The 18521-nt window shown below is 40.8% G+C and overlaps 2 protein-coding genes across 3 annotated transcripts; one reads left to right on the forward strand and one right to left on the reverse strand.

The window, feature by feature from the left end:
- Positions 1-1085: 1085 nt before the first annotated feature.
- On the reverse strand, positions 1086-8050 carry luc7l3 (LUC7-like 3 pre-mRNA splicing factor). Of its 2 annotated transcripts, XM_083930838.1 has the most exons (11): positions 7866-8050; positions 7290-7359; positions 7156-7195; positions 6901-7045; positions 6050-6124; positions 5635-5739; positions 5138-5299; positions 4530-4903; positions 3680-3882; positions 3284-3501; positions 1086-1644 (listed from the first exon to the last, which is right to left on the reverse strand). In XM_083930838.1, exons 1-10 carry the CDS (start codon positions 7962-7964, stop codon positions 3317-3319), a joined length of 1458 nt encoding a protein of 485 aa, XP_083786964.1. In that variant the 5' UTR covers positions 7965-8050; the 3' UTR covers positions 1086-1644; positions 3284-3316. The 2 variants fall into 2 exon arrangements, with proteins under 2 accessions (XP_083786964.1, XP_083786963.1); XM_083930837.1 differs by having other exon boundaries at positions 1086-3501.
- A 3745-nt stretch (positions 8051-11795) lies between these two features.
- ankrd40 (ankyrin repeat domain 40) lies at positions 11796-18313 on the forward strand. Its single transcript, XM_083931888.1, has 5 exons — positions 11796-12178; positions 13260-13408; positions 13616-14260; positions 15323-15504; positions 15637-18313. Exons 1-5 carry the CDS (start codon positions 12045-12047, stop codon positions 15778-15780), a joined length of 1254 nt encoding a protein of 417 aa, XP_083788014.1. The 5' UTR covers positions 11796-12044; the 3' UTR covers positions 15781-18313.
- The last annotated feature ends 208 nt before the right edge of the window (positions 18314-18521 follow it).

The following is an 18521-nucleotide window of genomic DNA, read 5'->3' on the forward strand; positions in this document are numbered from 1 at the left end:
GGCCTCTGTTGCCAAGCATTGATAAGAGAGGTTTTGCAATTGCTGAATAATGAAAATTGAATCATGGCAGGTGGCTTTCAGCCAGAATACATTTTACCATTTGTATCCATGTCTTGCTTACTGGCAGTAACATGATACTTTTGCAGTGTTCTCATTCAATTTCAAGAGTGGGATAAGATAGCTTGATTATAACCATTTACTGTATGGATATCCACAGACTAACTACTTCAGCAAGATTAAGACATTATACAGGGGCAGCTTTTTTAAGATTATCAACATGTCACGGTTTGAAAGATTACAGGACTCTGTCTTTATTAATATAGTGAGGGCATAGTATAAGATTTTATACCAAAATAATGGTATGCTATGGAGCACCTGAGAGAACATTGTTTAGCTTATGCTAACAAGATAAAAAAAAATACATCCTTTCAGGACTTTAAAGGGCTCTGTATTACGCTGAATATCACCATGTTCCTAGAATATATTGAGTAAGATAATCTTTAACACTAGTAAGCAAAATTAGTCAAATGAACTGTGAATGTCATCTTAATACAGTTGTACTGTATGTATTGTAATGAGGTATAAACCCGAGAACCATCCTGGATGAAAAACTTACCTTTGATGCAAACACTGATTATATTTATAAAAAGGCAAAGCGAGTGAGTGTTGACAAATCTCTGTTGAAAGTATACTATACTTCGAGTCAGTTTTAACATTCAACATTCATCTTATGTTGGTCTGGCAATCCGTGTGAAATACAAAAACTTTTACCTCTTAAAAAAAAAAAAAAAAAAAAAAGTGACAAGCATGCATTCCCCTTCTATTGGAAGACAGAAATGCGGGATTAACCTTTAAACAGCAAACAGTGAAGTCTGTTTGTTACACAACTTGCTTCCCAGCCCCCCTTCATTGCGCTAACCTGCTTGTGCTTTGATTAAAATGTACAATGACATTTTTATTTTCTGTGAACAGTCCCAACAGTGGGAAATGAAACAACATTGACAAGTTTTTACTTTTTATTCATGGAGACAACATGGACATTAAAAGCAGAGCAAAATTAAACAAATCTTCAGTATTTTGAAATCTTTTGATTATAATTAAATCAGTATTTATTTTTTTTTTACAGTAAGGGGAAAAGAGCAATCAATGTGAGCTCTAAGTGGAGGAGAAAAGAGACACGCCCTGTCATGGAACTAACATTGTACATACGCTTTCAACTGACTTTTTAAAAAAAATTCAGGGAGTGAAGTGGGACCTGACAAACCAAAACAAACCACAAGCACTGTTTATTTAATTTTTCACTAAATGTCAAGAAACAAGGAGGATGTCTAAAGATTTTCAAAATAAGAACACAATGAACTTCTCTAAGTTTGGTATTCAAAGTGATGCCTGACTGACATCTAGACCAAGAAATACATCAGATGAACCACAACTACCCTCATCCAGCCAAAATATAGACAGGTGATGGAACATGAGAACCAATGTTTTGTTTCCCTCTCCCCTCATTTACACATGTATGTTCATGTTTTTAAATAAGCCACTACACATGTTGTGGTTCACCTTGTTTTTAAGCAGCGAAGTGTCAGGCAAAAGGATGGATGCGCTCTTCTCCACTTCTTCCTCCACCAGATATCCCAGCTTCCCCTGTTGAGCAAAAATGTTCACAAAATGCAATGTCAGTGAAGGTCCCACAACAAGTACTTGCAGCAACAACTGCTGTTACTGTGGCAATGCTACCATCTACGTAAAGACTAAGGGTCAAATATATCCCTCAATTTAGCCGCAGAGGAAAGTGTAGAAAATAAACGAGACACTGCTAATAATGCACAAATACTACCCATGTACTTGTATAATTTTGCCAGAATATTATATTTTGTAAATATTTGTCAGTTTCTTTCACTGTACATTTTGAAGGAGAAAAATCCACCACCTTAGACCCTGGTTTTTTTATGTGACAACCCTGTTTGATATTCCTTAAGCCAATGCAAAAGTGCACTTAACTTTTTTGCAGCTTTGATGATAAGGATGGAGACAATCACAGCATCCTACCCCTTGCACAAATGTGGCATTAAAAATAATCCTAACAAGTCAGAACAACACTACAGGGAAATGTACACATCAGTGACACTTTTAGCAGTTGGCATAGGTATATCAAATCAGGCTGTCTGTGCATCTCAGCATTTTTTTTTTTAAATGTGTCTCTGACTTTTCTATAATATTACCTTTTCCCCAAACACATCTGAAAGTTAGCAAATAAACAAAAAATAAAAATACACATTCAAGCTTTCAAGTTCATGTTCTGGAGAAGTACAAATTGTTTTTTTTCTGACAGGCAACAGCATTCAGAAATGGATGTGGGTAGAGAAAGGAGTACCTGGGGTGAGTACCTGCACAGTTTGACAGTCAGAGTATCCATGATTTTTAATTTGCCCTTTTCTCATGTGGTCTCGCTCACAACACCAACGCTGTGTGAGGTATGGAAGTCAGCTGCAATTCATTTGATAAACCCTACCCTCCAGTTGGTTAGTTACGTAAGGCCCCCGGTGCTATAACACCCCCCAAACACAAACTGCATGGCATTATAAAGGCACAGTAAGCTGGACAACAAATCCATGGCATTTGAGTTATGATTACGGTAAAAATATATATATGTAAATGGCTTGTTTTCCACATACACCTTTGACTTTGCTGAAAGTATGCCTGTGTGTTTACACATGAGCAGGAGATATCTCCATGATATAAAAACATGGAGATATGGAGACACACACTGGCTGAATTTTCTTCCTATATAGAGTGCAATATCTCAGCTAATCAAAATTACTACATTTTCCTACTTACTTGTTTATTAAAACAAACAAAAAACAAAAACAGGTAAATACAAGCAGGAAAATTTGACTGGACTGCTTAATATTTTTTTCTTCCATTTTGTCCACAAAAATCAAAAACCGAACAAAACGAGGGGTACCTCCGGGCATGTTTGCTCAGGGCTACACTGGCCTTTCCCTCTGGGCTTTGTGTGAATGTTTTCTACCTTCTTCTCTTTCATCGGGCCTAGTCCTTCATCTTCAGTGCATACTTATGATGCACTATTCAAAAACAAGATAAAGATATATGCACATAGTACATAAATCACAAAATCATAGGCATTGTACTGAACGTAAACAGGGTGGTTGAGAGGGTGGGTAGGGGAGATGGGAGAGGCGGGTACGGGAGACGGGAGAGGTGGGAGGGAGGAGGGGTTGGGTTGAGAGCCAGGGGGGAGCGAGGAGGAGGACGCACTTACCTGAGCCTGATCTGAGGTCCTATCAGATCAGTTTTAATTGGACTGAGTGTCACCTTCAGAATGGAGGAGCTCTTGCTGGCCGTTAAGCAGAGGGGAGGCGGAGGCAGCCGCCTCTGTCTCCATCGGTTCCGCTTCTGATGAAGCCTTGATGGCAGCCGCATCACCGTCAGAGTGCTTCTCTTTCTTGGAGCTGCTCCTCTCCTCCGTCACCTTACGGTCTGTGAAAACATTATGTATTAATACACACATCAGTGAACAAGTAACCTTATCACCGTAGATTTTTAGCTATAATAGCACGTGTTGTCTATTAGAAATCTGCACACACTTTTAAAAACATGGCACGTAACGATGAGGCCAAGAGAGCAAGCAAACAGAAAAACGTTTCTCAGTCCTCACCTTTGTCTTTTGATGACCGTTCTCTGTCCCTGTCCCTGTCTCTCTTCTCCTCTCTGTCCCTGTCCTTGCTGCGACTGCGATGGCGGTGTGATTTGCGCTCTGAGCTACGCGACCTCCTCCTGTCACGACTGCGGGAGCGACGCTTTCTGTCAGGGCGCTCACGGCTGCGCCTTCTCTCCCTGTCCCGGTCCCTGTCCCGGCTCCTATATAAAGAGGGAGGGGAATAAGTCATTAAGGTAACAAGAGAAAGATGTATTTACAAAAAAAGACATTCTGCTTTTTTAACATGTCTCATCATGCAATGGCACCAAAAGTGGTGCACATGTTTTTGTGGTCTCACTAATACACAGGATGTTCTCCTGTGATCTGAGGTGTGCTGGTACATGTGGCTATTGGGCATATGACTTCATTTACAGGAACTCCTCCCTTCTCAAAGCTGGAAAAAAAAGAATCCTTGTATCTGGCATTTTCTAATTAAAATGGCAAAAAGGTTCCTAGTAGGGCAGTCAAGTGAAACTTAGATAACATGCATATGTTTGTGGTGCGAACAACCGGAATCCAAAATCAACACAGCCCTGTCAACAAAAGCAGGTGTGTCCAAAATTGTCCTTTGTCAAAAAATGAAAAATAAGGGATCACTGACCAACCAGCCTGTAATAATTTGGTTTGTAATCAAAGGGTCAAACAGTGTTTACTTCTGTGTTGTGAATATGGATTTAAATGGTTCCCCCAAGTCTGGACTGGTGCCTCTATTCAACAGTGCTCCATCCTCTTATGGTCACACATTACTGTAATTTTGACCACCAAGAATATGATGGTGGTTAATATGATAAAACGGAGTCAGCCATACCTGCTGCGTTTGCGTTCCCTCTCCCTGTCCTTGTCTCTGCTCCTGGACCTCCGGCGATCTCGGGATCTGCTCCTTTTCCTGTCTGATGCTCGACTGGAGTGGCGGCTGTTAGAGTTGCTTCGGCGTGCCCTCCGGTCCCTCTCCCTGTCCCTGTCTCTATCCCTGTCCCGTTCTCTGTCTCTCTCCTTCTCACGCTCCCGCTCCCTCTCTCGTTCCTTCTCCTTTTCGCGCTCCTTCTCCCTCTCCTTCTCCTTCTCTTCCTCCTCTTTGCGCTTTTTCTCCCTTTCCTCCCTCTCACGCTCACGGTCTTCTCTGTCCTTCTTAAGCGCTGGGCTTTCACCTTGGGGTTCCTCTGAGCGGCGACGTAGTTTCTCCTGAGGTTAAATAAGCAAAAGCGCTCATATTAATTTCAAACTCAGAGCACAAGTCAAAAATAGTTAAGATGGAAAAACCTACTGTAGACCATTCACTTTGTTTAAAAAGCAGAGTATAGTGTAGTAATATATTCTCTAAATTTTTAAACTGACTCTGTTTCTTTTTCTAGTGTAACTCAATGTCACACACGCAGCATCTAATGTATACATTTCTTCGACATGAAATTCTGTTACCTTGAGCTCCTCCACAGTGGATTTGATCTTGGCGTAGCCCATGTGCTGCTTGCCCATCAAGTGGTCATCCACTCGGGACTGTGCATCACCCACAATGAGGAAGGCCCCGCACACCTCACACACCTCCATTTGTTTCTCTTGGGCTGCAAAGCTCTCGATGGTCTGGAGAAAGAGTACACACATAACATCATAAATAAATATAATACGCTACACATTTCTGCCACAGAGCAGCACAACTGCTCGTCGTATTTACACAGATTTGGCATTGAGGACGACGACGACGATGCAAAAGGGATGCTTTTTAACTCAAGTGAGGAATAACTTTTAGCGAACCATGATTTATGTCAGTGGGAGTGCAATCTTTTTAAGTCCATGCTTAGTTTTACTTTGTCATTGTAGAAGAACAAAAACACATTTGTAAAGAGATTACATGAGTGCAGTGCCTGCTGTACTGAGCAGCGCCTGTGGGCCAATTGGCCTGGAGTTAGCTGACTCACCGAGGGGGTGGAGCTGAGTAGCTCCCTCTCCTCCTTCAGCTGCTCCACCAGCTTCATCATTCCCTGGGCCTCCTCCACTCTGCCCTCTGACCCCAGCTCCTCAATCTGAGCCAAAGAAGAACAGAGACAAGTCAAAATCAGCCATTTTGGCACAATGCAGTGTCGCAACACTGACAACTAGATTTACAAGTTGTCAATGAGAACACAGTTTGATGTCTTTCAAGAGCATTGCATAAAAAGTTCTGTTAAGATAAGAAATGATGTATTCTATGATGGCGATTCTAAATCTAGAAAGGATTATGTGACAGATATTCAAACTTAACTGCATCCTAGCTCCTTCCAAAGTACGAAGGCTTATATGCACTGTTGGATTAAAACAAACATTTCTATTTATTTTACCATATTTGTTACAAACCTGTAAAACTAGGTCTTCAATCTTCTCCGTTAGAACCTGGGACTTCTCCTCATTCTTTCCTGATGGACCAGGACCCTGAAGAAATAGATATAATGTATCACAGGTAGAAATATGTACACGAACCATATGATATATTTTCCATCATTTCCATTGTTGACAGAAAGATGTACAAAGGACACTGTGTATAAACAGTGTCTAAGGGTGTTTTCACAGTTAGTTTGTTTGCTTTGATCCAAATCAGGTGAGTTTATAAACTTGGAGCACTTTGTCCTCGGTTCCGCTTTATTTCACACAGAAAAATCCAAGTAAACAATAAATGCATCACTACAAACCATGTAAGAACATTCACTCTGCTTATTAGCCAGATGTGTCTAGGGCGCAATTTCAAGCAAAAAATCAAGCAACAGAGATGCAAATGACGGCGAGCATTACCACATTATTTCTGAGTGAAATACTGCTGTGCAATTCTCCGGCTAGTTTAAGTAATATTATTACTACTACTACAAGCAGTTTGCATGCTCTGCCCATAGATGTTGTATAAAGTCATCTTCTGCATCACAGACTGTAAAGCAGACCTGACTACAGGAGCTGTTTATCTCAAACTTGCGGAGTACACCTGGTTGTTGGGCTGGACCAAAAAAATAACTGTGCTGAAGCGTACCAGAGTTCCTGGGGTTTGCACCAGAGTACACCGCATTAAGGGGTAAATGCTGCAGGTTTTGATTTAGTCCAAACAAACAACACAGTTGTGAAAAAGCTATCACTTTATGGGACACAAGAGGCCTCGTTAACTCTTAAACGCATTAAAGCAATAAGCCTGAGTTACACAACTATGTGACAGATATACAAACCCCTGCATTCTGCTGGGCCTGGGAAAGTGCAAGCCGGGCATGTCCTCTACGAATCCGCCGTTCCACCTCTGCCAGGAGCGATTGCAAATAGCGCAGGAAGTCCCGCTCATAGCCCTCCTTCATAAACCGAGAGCTTTTCTCATACCTGGACACAGTGGGATAGAAGCAGTTTATTATTATAATTATTATTATAATTAATAGATTAGAAGAAATACAGACTCACAAACTATGCTAAATACATCAATAAGAACTTACGTTATTCTAAGATTTTCATCATGGATTTTCTCACAGGGGCCTGGAAAAGAAATGTACTGTTTAATTAACTGCGATTATGACGGTTACTGCTGTATTGAAAAATAATTACATGCATTTACAAATCCAGGACTAACCCAGGTCAGAGCGGGTGTTTGTGAATAGCTCTGCAGGGCAGAATCCGCACAGATAGTATCGGCAGACCTTCTAGAAAAGAGAAGAGAGTTTTAATAACGTTATTTTGAGACAATTCTTCTTGAACTCTCCATCCTAACTAGAGCTACAGCGGACCAGGCCAGGCCAGAGCAAACTTCTACTACCTGGTAACAAATTAACGAGTGTTCTTATTTAGGCTATGTTTGCAGTCCCCAGTTAGATACACCCACCAAACCAGGATATAGTAAATAGTTCAACAACATCTCTCGCTCAAAGCTAGCAACGGGGAAACACTACGGGTTACATAACTGTAGCTAACGTTAATCCACAACGTTTCATTGTGAGCCAATGGAATATAATTAGCATTATACCAGGTGCACATCACTAAAATGCCAACCGACGCCACCAATGTCGTGCATTATCGTTCAAACCTGGACTAATGACATGAGGCTTAATTTATCTGACTCCCACATTCCACATACTTTTACATATATAAGCTATATTAGCTAGGCTACGGTGTGTTAGCCAGGCTAACGTTAGCTAGGATGCTAACTCACGGTCTCGTCGTCCCATCGCACGTTTGATCGCTTCTCGTCAGGGGCCAAGTTTCTGTCTCGGCCCATTAACTCATCGAGTAACTGGGCTGCTGAGAGCATTTTTGCCTACAAAGAGTTGTGGCCTCGATTTAAAGTACTACGATATCTCCCGAAGAGCAAGCTGACACCATCTATCGCGCGCAAGGTACTTCTAATCAAAATGGCAGACGGTGTAACAACGTCGCCCGTTTAAGGTTCAACCAAGGCTAATGGAAGGAGGCTGAGACACCAACAAAAAATGTCCGCGCTTTGGGATGTAACGCGTGCGCAATGGGACTGGAGGCGCGCTGTTGGGGGGGTTCCAGCCGTTCCAGCCAGGTTCCAGCAGATGGCGCTAAAAATAAAGTGATGGCTTTCGCTCAGGTGCGCTTGGGCCGTTTCTTTCTTTCCCTTCCATTTTTTACATTTTTATTAATAACACAAATAAAGTTAAATACAGTGTCATGGTTGTATTGATGCTGATGATTGTTGTATATGTATAATCTTTATTAAAAGCTAGTATTCACATTTTTTTTAAAGAATACACCCTTGGAGGGTTTTGAGGGGTACAGAATCAAAGTATTGCTTTTCAGTAAAAAATATATATTTAGTCTGAATTGATATTTGAATTTTTTTTGGGGGGTTTGACAATGACTTTCCGCTCTGGTTCAGACGAGGCGATAGCTGTGCTCCACTTCACCGCTTTTTTCCAAGGGGAGGATCATAGCATCGAACATTCAGGAAAAAAACACAACGGTAGCTTGGTCTGATCGGCGTTGTGAATCGCTGTGAGAAAGGGTGATGACCTGATGTCACATACGCAACATGTAGTCTTTCTCATTGTGTTTTCTCCACAGCCTTAAACTGAACAATTGCAAGATAAACGGTCAAACTCTTGACATAAAAAATTATCATTTAAATCAGGAAACAGAAAATTTGAGACCCCTTCATTCTTTATGATCTCAGCGGCCCCATAGGGGTCTAGAGCAAGGGGCGGAAGGGGCGGGACTTCCCCACTCTATTGTAATACTTGTCAAAAAGCCAAGTAGAAGCGCTTTCATTCGTGGGTCGTATAATCAATCACCATTGGTTTAACTCACTCTTTGATAGTAACTTAAAAGACAATGAAATAGATGAAAATCTTCAGAGTACATCTTTAAACACAATACTTTTATTTCTAATGGTTCTATGATGTTACTGCGCATGTGTTGTACCACATCAAGTTCAGACTTTTTTTGTTTTGGTGTCCCAGCCTCCTTACATTACCCTTGGTTTATGGTTCCACTGCTAACAACTCCAACCAACTGCTTTCAGCCTCTGAACCGGAAGTACACGTTTGACATTAGCATTAAGTTTTATTTCCTTGGGCAATTTGGTCTGTGAGCATTGGTGTATCAGCATCATCAGTATAAATGCATAATAAGAAATATGAATGCATCCAATACTCCTCGGTCCTTATAAAGTGGGTATACCTGCACATTTCTTGAAGGAATTAGCCACAATACATAGCAAAATCCACACACAGTAGAATATAAATTTCGTTATTTAGTGAAATCGCTTTTGTGTCCCCCAGTAATACAATTAATAATGATTAAATACTGATTTGAAAAATATGATTGCTGTCTTCTCCCCTTAATATAAAAGCAAATACTATTTATATGAATAAATCACTTTTATGAGAAATAGGCTGATGTAGGCCTATAAACCATGTCCCTCTCATTGATCTTTTTACTTGAGTAGAACTCTTAACTTGTGAAATGTAGGCAAGATGTTCAGGATTTCACATGTTTAAAGTGCTATCTTGTTGTTAAACTGTGCTTTTGTTATAAATATATTTTGAATTTGAGTGCCCCTATATGCTCACATCAATCCTGTTACACTCACTGAAAAAGTGACTATGGAAAATACAGGAAGTTGCATCATTCCTCTGTTTTGTAAAATTTGCCCACTGAGGCCAGTTTTCGATGTCAACACAGTTACCCTATTTAACATGCAAACCTAAGCAATTGTTTAATTTTCAAATAATATTAGATAGTTAACATTTTAAATGAACTAGCATGATCTTACAGCCAGTAATGAGCAAATAGTTTGAAATGGCCAAACCTGGTACTCACAGCCCGTTGCTCTCAAAGGTAGGTTGGGTTGACACAAATCAATGCAGTAATGCCATTATTTTTGTTGACGTGTATATCTATATTTGAATACACTTTTACAGATGTGTGTAGAATGCCATTGAGCGCAGCTGAAAAGCAAAGGCTCTATCCATCGGGTCCACTGAAATGGAGATCCCAGAGGAAGGGTGAAATACCTGGAATCAGAGAAGAAGAGATGGAGGAGAGACATGGATCAGGGTGGAAAGAAGCATACACAACCTCAACGAGAGGGAGCAGAGGTTACAGAGGAAGAAATGGAAAGTAGCCCAGGCAAAGAACAGGGCCCCTGATGAACAGCAAGAGAGCCCAGAACCACAACAGCCAGGTCCACAAGGTTAAAGTTAATATATTTATTATTGATATCAAAATACTTGCAAAAAATATGTGCAAGCTACACAGTCCAAGATGGCACGGTGCCGTTTTTTGCAACCTGTCCTCAAGCAACAAACAAATTGTTAGACCATGGTAGAGCACAGGGTCTACCAAAGGAGCCTGAATCTCATCAGAGAAGGTTCTTGCGTTCCCTTTCTCCTCCTACTCCTCTTACTAACTTTCACTCCATTCCTCCCAAACAGAGGAGCTCATCTGTGGCACTTGTATTGCTCATGCTTTGATTGCTGATCGAACAATTGTGCAGTGTGTTCTGTGAGAGTGGATAGTAGGAAATTAGAGTTTATCATTTTGAATGGCCGGGTGCTCCATGTTTTTACAGAGAAGATCATGCCAAATGTAAAGAATTGTGTGCAATGTTTTGAAAGGAGTGTGGTTTAGAACTGTAGTAGAGTGAGTAGAGTGTTATAAAGCAGGACATGTGTTTGTATTTTAGCAGGGGCTTCAGTGGGTGGGAACGTGAGTAACAGGTTGTGTCAGATAACAATGTTGATGTGTAAACAATTGAGGAAAAACTGTAATATGATCACCTGATATGACTCATAGTATTTTTCAAAAATGGTAGTATGTCTGTACAGGTGCTGATTTGAACAATCTGTTGTGGTACAGTTTCTCATCCTGACCACTGGATGGCAGTAAAAACCCCAACGAAGGCTTTTTTTGCCATTGCATGGTGCACCTTATCCAAATGGTCCCAAGTCGTGACGACGGCACGAATCCACGTTCATCCATGGGATTAATATAGATATTTGTATTATCTCCTCCGACCTTTACGTTCATTGCTCTTATTAAATATAGACATAATTCGGCAAAAATGATTTAATTTGGTCTGGATGGATCTCTCCATTTTTTTGTGACTCATGTACAGTGTGATTACCAAATGGTTGCTTGGTTACTAATAGCCCCGCAACACGTGTGTGTTAATAACATTGATTTCATGTTTAAAATCTGTCTTCTACGTTTACAAGAACTGTGGACCCGATATATTTCACATTATAATGTTTTATTTCTTATTTTATTTGAAATGACATACAACATGCGAGGGATCATTAAAGAATTGAGCATAAATTAATGGAAAACATTAAATAGGGAGCAAAATCTTACCGGTTTTTTTTTGTATTTTACAGAATCTGAGATGATGTTAAGTGGAAACCAAACGAGTCAGATATTTGAGAGGGGAACTAACATTTGTGCTCACTGTTGTTACATTTAAAGATGCCCCCCGATGAGGCGGTGGTGGTTTTGGCAGCTACCAACGAGCTGACGGGGCTCTGACAGCACTGATATTTTGAATGAGCACTGCTGAGTGTTGTCGGCAGTGAGACTACGACGTGAATTGACTACAAAGATAAATGGCGAGGCCGGAACCTGTCGTGTAAACGCCAAAGACTCAACACGAAGTTGCATTAGCCGAAGCGATTTTGCTGCCACAGGCTGCTAGCACGACACTAAGCCAGTAGCTGAGGTTAGCCGGGTAGCTAATGCTAACTGGCAAGTCTATTTTCGGTGAACCTGTGTGGCACCAGTAGGGAAGTCACTAGGCGATTACTATTGACAACTTAATCCGAGAGGATTTTGTGTATCCTATGATCGCGCAGCGCTAGTTTTCTCAACCAAAATGTCCACCACTTCGTTGGATAAAGAACTACAGGAGCGACTGAGAGAGGCGTCTGCCATCGGGGACATCGATGAAGTGCGGACATTGGTGGAGAGTGGAGTGAACGTTAATTCACAGAACGAAATAAACGGCTGGTAAGTGTTTGCGCCAATAAATGCGGTCTTCAATAAAACGCTGGACGGAAGCCGACGGGTGTTTGTTAATAATCAGTTTTCGACGCTTATTGAAGTTTTCAGTGGTTCAGGGATTAAAGCGGGTCAGTGGTATCTTATTAGGCAGATCAAGGCGTGTAAGTCATCCAGACATGTTACCGTTTTATCCTGCTTATTCACAGGCGATTCTAGAGTCTGTTGCGGCCCTGGGCAAAACTTCACAGGGCCCCACTCGAACCACCATTCATCACTGTTGTTATAAAGAATATGACACCAACAAAACAATGCGAAATGTAAACTTTTTTTATTTGAAAAATGCACATTTTAGTGAGTTATTTTCAAAATAGGATTATAAACATTCAATTCAAGTATTGCAGTAGGAGGGGGTGTAGTCAGGTGGGAGGTCAGGTCTCATATTAAATAATTTTATAGCACTTTCAGGTGATGTACCATTATAACTTCCTAGTTGTTCAACAGGTGGAATTATACATATATATCATTCTTAAATGATCTCCAATATAGACCATCTAATAAATTTAAAGTAATACCTGATAACCAATCCGATACTATTGTTGAATGAATGAAGCGTAGACCTTGCCATTTGAGTAAAGGCATCAGGCTTGACATAAACTTTTAGCCTTGTTAAAAAAAAGGTAACAAATGAGCACAACTATAAATGTACTTAACATTGTTTATTAACAAATAACAAAGTGTACATTAGCAGCAAAAATAAATAAAAAAAACACTTCCATGTAAAGTGCACTACAAACAGATATTGAAAAATGTAAAGCCTAAGTGGTGTTGAAAACATAAGACTGAAGTGACTAGAACACTTTAACTGTGTTGCTGTGTAGGATATTAATAAAAAATAAATTATTGGATCCGAAAGCTGGCTCAGCCCCATTCATTCCCGTAATACCCTTCATCCATCCAGCTAATTAGTCAATATCGGAGCAGATATCCGATCTGGGTATCAGATCAGTGCATCTCTAATTATGAGCATATATTTGATGTTTTGGTTCACTCAACTTTGTTCTGTCTCTCTCTGCAATAATCCCACCAGGACATGCCTGCACTGGGCATGCAAGAGGAACCATAAGCACATAGTGTCCTACTTACTGAGTTATGGAGCAGACAAAGAAATCCTCACGGCTAAGGATGAGCTGGCTTCACAACTTACTTCTAAACCAGAGATCAAACGACTTTTAGGAGGTAAACTACACATTTCTTACTCTTTATTCCCAGTCTTTTGTTGTTACTGACGTGATGTATCAGTTGCATGCACAGTCCATCAGATACATTGGCATGTAATGTAGGTTGTAACCTCAGGTGGTGATTGTATAACAGACATAAATCTCTGCCTTGATTTTCATTATGAGCCGTTTAATCCTCCTATTTTAATGCACATTATTACTGCAGTTGAAGTGGAGGACGTGCCTGAAGTCAAGGAGCCTGAGTTGCCAATCATCCCCAACTACCTGTCTAGCCCGGCCTTCATGTATTGCAAGATGGACAACAAGTCAGAGATCATCCTGGCACAGCACCTTACACAGAATGGTTCTGGAGATCATGAAGAGGACACGCACAGGGATTCACCCTCCCTTTCCCCAACTCATGAGCCCCAGAAATCACAAAGCCTGTTCTCTGACGGCCCTGTTCTTACCCCGAACCCCATCACCCACGGCCAAGCCCAGACTGGGGAATTCATTCCTGTGACTGAGCAAAATGGTGTAACACCCAGTGCGGCATTATCCCACAACCACGCTGTTGTTAACTGCACAGTGCCCATGGATCTGTCAGTTGAGCCGCACCTTGTCAACCATGCAGACTTTCCACATGTGGTGGCGCACAACGGCACCATGTGCTCGCCTCCCTTGGCCTCACCCAGCCCCAGCTTGGCCAGCAGCAGTGGGAGCCAGGTCCAGGCACCGGTAGCCGGCGCAAACCCAACTATGAGCAGGCAGCAGTCTATCCCACAGCAGCTGAGCTACAGCCAGGCTGGTGGGCCCATGCCAGCATTCCAGCCTTTCTTCTTCACCAGCACTTTCCCTGTCAACGTGCAAGGTGAGAGTAATCATGTGTTGTATTATTATTATTATTGTGTAACCCCTCTGTCCACACTTTAACAACAAGGCATGATGATAAGCTCAACTTCAATTCTTTCCAAAAATTAAAAAAAAATTCAACCAGCACTTATTTAAAATTAACACATTATTTGTTGTTTTATCGATCTGTTCACAAACAGAATATAGCCAGAATATTTTGGCTGGGAGCTGTGACTTTCTGGAATTTTTTCATTGCCATGTAGTTGCCAGGCAACCTGCGGGCAGTTCAATAAATCTCTGCAAGCGCCTAAACACACCTGCAAGCTTTGTGCTTATAAGAGGCAACAAAGCCACCCACGAGTCAGTTCTTGTAGGAGCACAGACATGACCACTTTCTCCTTTGCCTGTGTGTTGGCAGCCGTCAAACCTAAAAGGGTTGTTTGTGGATGTACTCTTTTCTCTCGGTATGATTACTGAATGCCACAGAATCTCAACACAAACCATCTTATACAATCTTCTTCTGCTACAAGTATAGTCATTCCCCGTCTGCAGTTGAAGTGTAGACATTCTGAGAGCAAAAATTCAGTACTAGTCCACACGAACACAGGTATTTTTGCAACCCAACTTTTATGGCCCCTGATTGAAAAGTCTCCATGGATACAACTTACTGTTTACTGTCGCACAGTGTTTACGTAAAAACAATGTCGCCAAGAAATTGCTTAAAGAGACAGGCGCTAAAACATAGCTTTTCAGAGAGGGTATATTCAGACCGACAGAATGAGAAAAAAAATGTGTTTTCTTGAACATTTAAAGCATGTAAACATGTTTGAGTAATGACCCAAAATACAAGTATCAACCTGAAAATGAGAATAATATTTCCTCTTTTGAAAAGCACAATATCGAGGCCCCCTAGCAGATTGGCTACCCCATGTACTGCAGTGGCCTAGGTTTAACTTCAACCTGTGGCCCTTTGCTGCATGTCACCCCTTCTCTCTCCTCTATTTCCAAAAATTAGCATTAAAAATAAAAAGCACAATATATTTGCTAATGGAGAGGTGTCACGCTGGTCCTTTTTCTCTAGAGCTGGTGCTGAAAGTGCGTATCCAGAACCCCAATGCCCGGGAGAATGACTTCATTGAAGTGGAGCTGGACCGCCAGGAGCTCACCTATCGTTCTCTTCTGAGGGTCTGTTGCCGTGAGTTGGATATCAGCGTTGAGCACGTGGAGAAGATCCGCAAGCTGCCGAACACCATGTTGAGAAAGGTATCGGAAAGAAAAAAAACATGTGTAGTAGTTGCCGTACAATTAATAATTTCAAATCATATTTCCGGAGTGTTACCCTGTAAAAATGTGAATCTGTTATTGATTTAAATGTTATTGTCCATTCCTGTCCAGGACAAGGACGTAGCTCGGCTGCAGGACTTTCAGGAGCTCGAGGTTGTGTTGGAGAAAGCGGAGGGCTTGTCCCTTTTCTCTGGGACTGGGGGTCTAACAGACAGACCCTGCTACAACATGAAGGCCTCTCGCCTCACCTACTAGAGCTACCACAGAGCCCGAGGTCTCCCTGCTTAGGACGAGGTTCCGTAGCTACCCGCAAGCAACCATAACCAGTTGCCCGCCCAGGTCCCTTGTAACAGCTTTGTCCGGCTTTGGTGTTTCGCCAATTTCCTAACTGGGCTTTGTTATTTTTCAAGTTCTGTAGCTATTGTCCTCCTCCTGTCCTTCTCTGGCCCTCCTGCAGCTTTAGTGTACCCAACCAGTTGTAAGCGATTACTGATGCATGGTGTCCTCAATTATGTGCAAAAGTATTTGGCCCCCTTTCTGTTCTCTTTATCTCTTTCTCTACTCCCACTGCACTTTTGTGCCAAGGCTCCAGTGGGACAGCAGAGGGAGACATTGGCTTGTCTTCCTTACTGACTGGACTTGAATTGGATTTTGTTATAGCCTTTTTTGGAAACATCCCTATACAGGCTGTAGACTATGGTCACAGGAGGAAAGACCGATAAGACAAAGAGCAGAGGACGACGGGAAGAATTAACATAACTGTTACCGATAAGCTCATCATCAGTCCACAGACCAGGATAAGTTGAACTTATTGCACACAGCAACTTGAATTTCTAGGACATTGACCTATAGAGTGCTATCAGATGTTCTAGATGTTAACACTTTCATATATGCTGTAGGCATAAACCTTAGTGTCTTTCCTGCAGAGGGCATCCATTACCTGCCTCATTCTTAAGGTGGAAGCAATTCCACACTAGGTGAGATGAACACACACATACAGTATGCTTTAATCTATATCCACACAAGGATGGACACATTTAAGTAGGAGCACTGGTTTCTCTACACATATAAATCATTCAGTCATACACTGTGGGTGGAAAAAGAAGACAATTAGTTTTATTCCCCTTTGTGTCTTTTCATGTCAAGCAAAAATGTATATCTTAGAGATAAATGTGCAGCAACTATTTTTCATTTTATTTTATTTTGTACAATGCTTTGCAGGGTATTCTATTAGGTTTAGTCAGCATAAGACTTAAACTGTCAACTGTGAAGTATTTTAATATTTTGTTTCTTCATATGAAGCGAGATCATGCGCTTTAGAGTAGCGAGGCATGAGTTAAGGTCGTGTCTGAGGCTCCCGCTTGATTTATCGTTTATTATAAGTTCATTTCAGTTGCTGTCCTTTTTTTTGGTTTGTTTTTTGATTAGAATCAAAACCAAAAACTAATCTAGCCAGCAAAGATACTAACTGCAGAACAAACTATCACTGCTTCAGAAAAGAATGCAGCCTTAGATTACTTCGATTGAGTGCTTCCTTGTTCCTTCAGCACTAATCTACACGATTCTCTTTGTTGCCGTGTGTCACCTCGGTTTAAACGGATGCTATCTATGTGGTGACTAGTTTTCTTTAAAATTATCAATATATATATATGGCTTCATTTTAGTTTTCAAGGCCTGTCTAATGCTAATGTCACAGTTTTTAATGAAAGAAGATTTTGATGTAAAGGTTTTCTATTCGGTAGCTTAATCAGAGGCATTGCTGTCTGACCTAAATGGAGACTGACAAGATGATTACACTAAATAAATTCTTGTACTGTATATTAAGAATGAACAGGTCAACAGGCACAGCCATGTTGTGTCCGACGGTAACGTTTATGCTGCTTTCATCAACACTTTATAAACCTTTTAATTATTAATGCTGGGGCTCATTTATTTAAGAAGTGCAGTTGGCAGCCCTACACATGTCCTACAATCAAACGGTTTCTTACCCAGTTGTAATTGTTTACTGTTGAAATGTATACCTGAAGCTCTTACTGTATTTGTATGTTTTATGATATGTTTTCTATTAATTTGTATAATTTTTTTTTAACCAGTTGGGCCTGTTGTGTTTGTGTCAAAAAAGTCTTCTATCGTTCAAGGAAGGGTTCATTGAAAAAGTGCTGAGGTGCTGTTGTTGAAGGCAAGTGCAATGTGTCTCCAGAAGGTTGCTGTGAGAAGAAAGGACTACCAAGAGTGCTTATTTTCTGTTCTGATGTTAAAGGCTTTATTAAATGAAGTTGTGCCACATGTTTGAGGCAGGAGCTTGGTTGAGAAAGTGTCCCCCCCCCTGGCTGTTTGGTACACTTGGTGAGTGAGATCAGCATGTTTGAAAAATGGGTTTTAATAGGATCTTCTTTTATTTTGTGAAAAGGAGAACATTAACATTGTATTTGTGGGGTTGCTTATTGTTATAGAAAAAGCAGAATACAGTTCGACTTAACCTATGCATTCAGAGTCTGATATTTTTATATACAGTACGTCCTGTGTACTTGTAGAAATAATCTTAGACACTGCTAAAGTTGTGTTCCTTTTGTTCTGGAGACCTGTATCTGTTCTTTGATAAAGCATGGTGAATATCTCCCCTCTTTTTCTCTCAAACTGACCTCCGCAAAAGCATATTATGTCCACCTGACTAATCAAAGAAAATTTAATGTAATAACTTTAAGTATCTAAATTAATGCTCACTTTAAAATGGGCTAATTACACATTTTGTTGCAGGTAATCTAATATTTGTACCTGCATGTGTATGCTGGCGTTTGAGGTAAACTCCCCAATAATTCATGGAATTGTATGATTCAACCAAGAGCCATTAGAGGGAGCAATAGAGCAAATATTGGCATTAGATGAGCCACTTAGGTGTGCCACTTAATATAAAAGCCATGATATAAAAAGGATTTTTTTTTTTTTGCTTGGATTTAATTGAATTTATAAAAAGGATTTTAAAACCTGCTGTCTGG

Source organism: Echiichthys vipera, assembly GCF_963691815.1.
Source record: "Echiichthys vipera genome assembly, chromosome: 17".
NCBI classification, from domain to species: Eukaryota; Metazoa; Chordata; class Actinopteri; order Perciformes; family Trachinidae; genus Echiichthys; species Echiichthys vipera.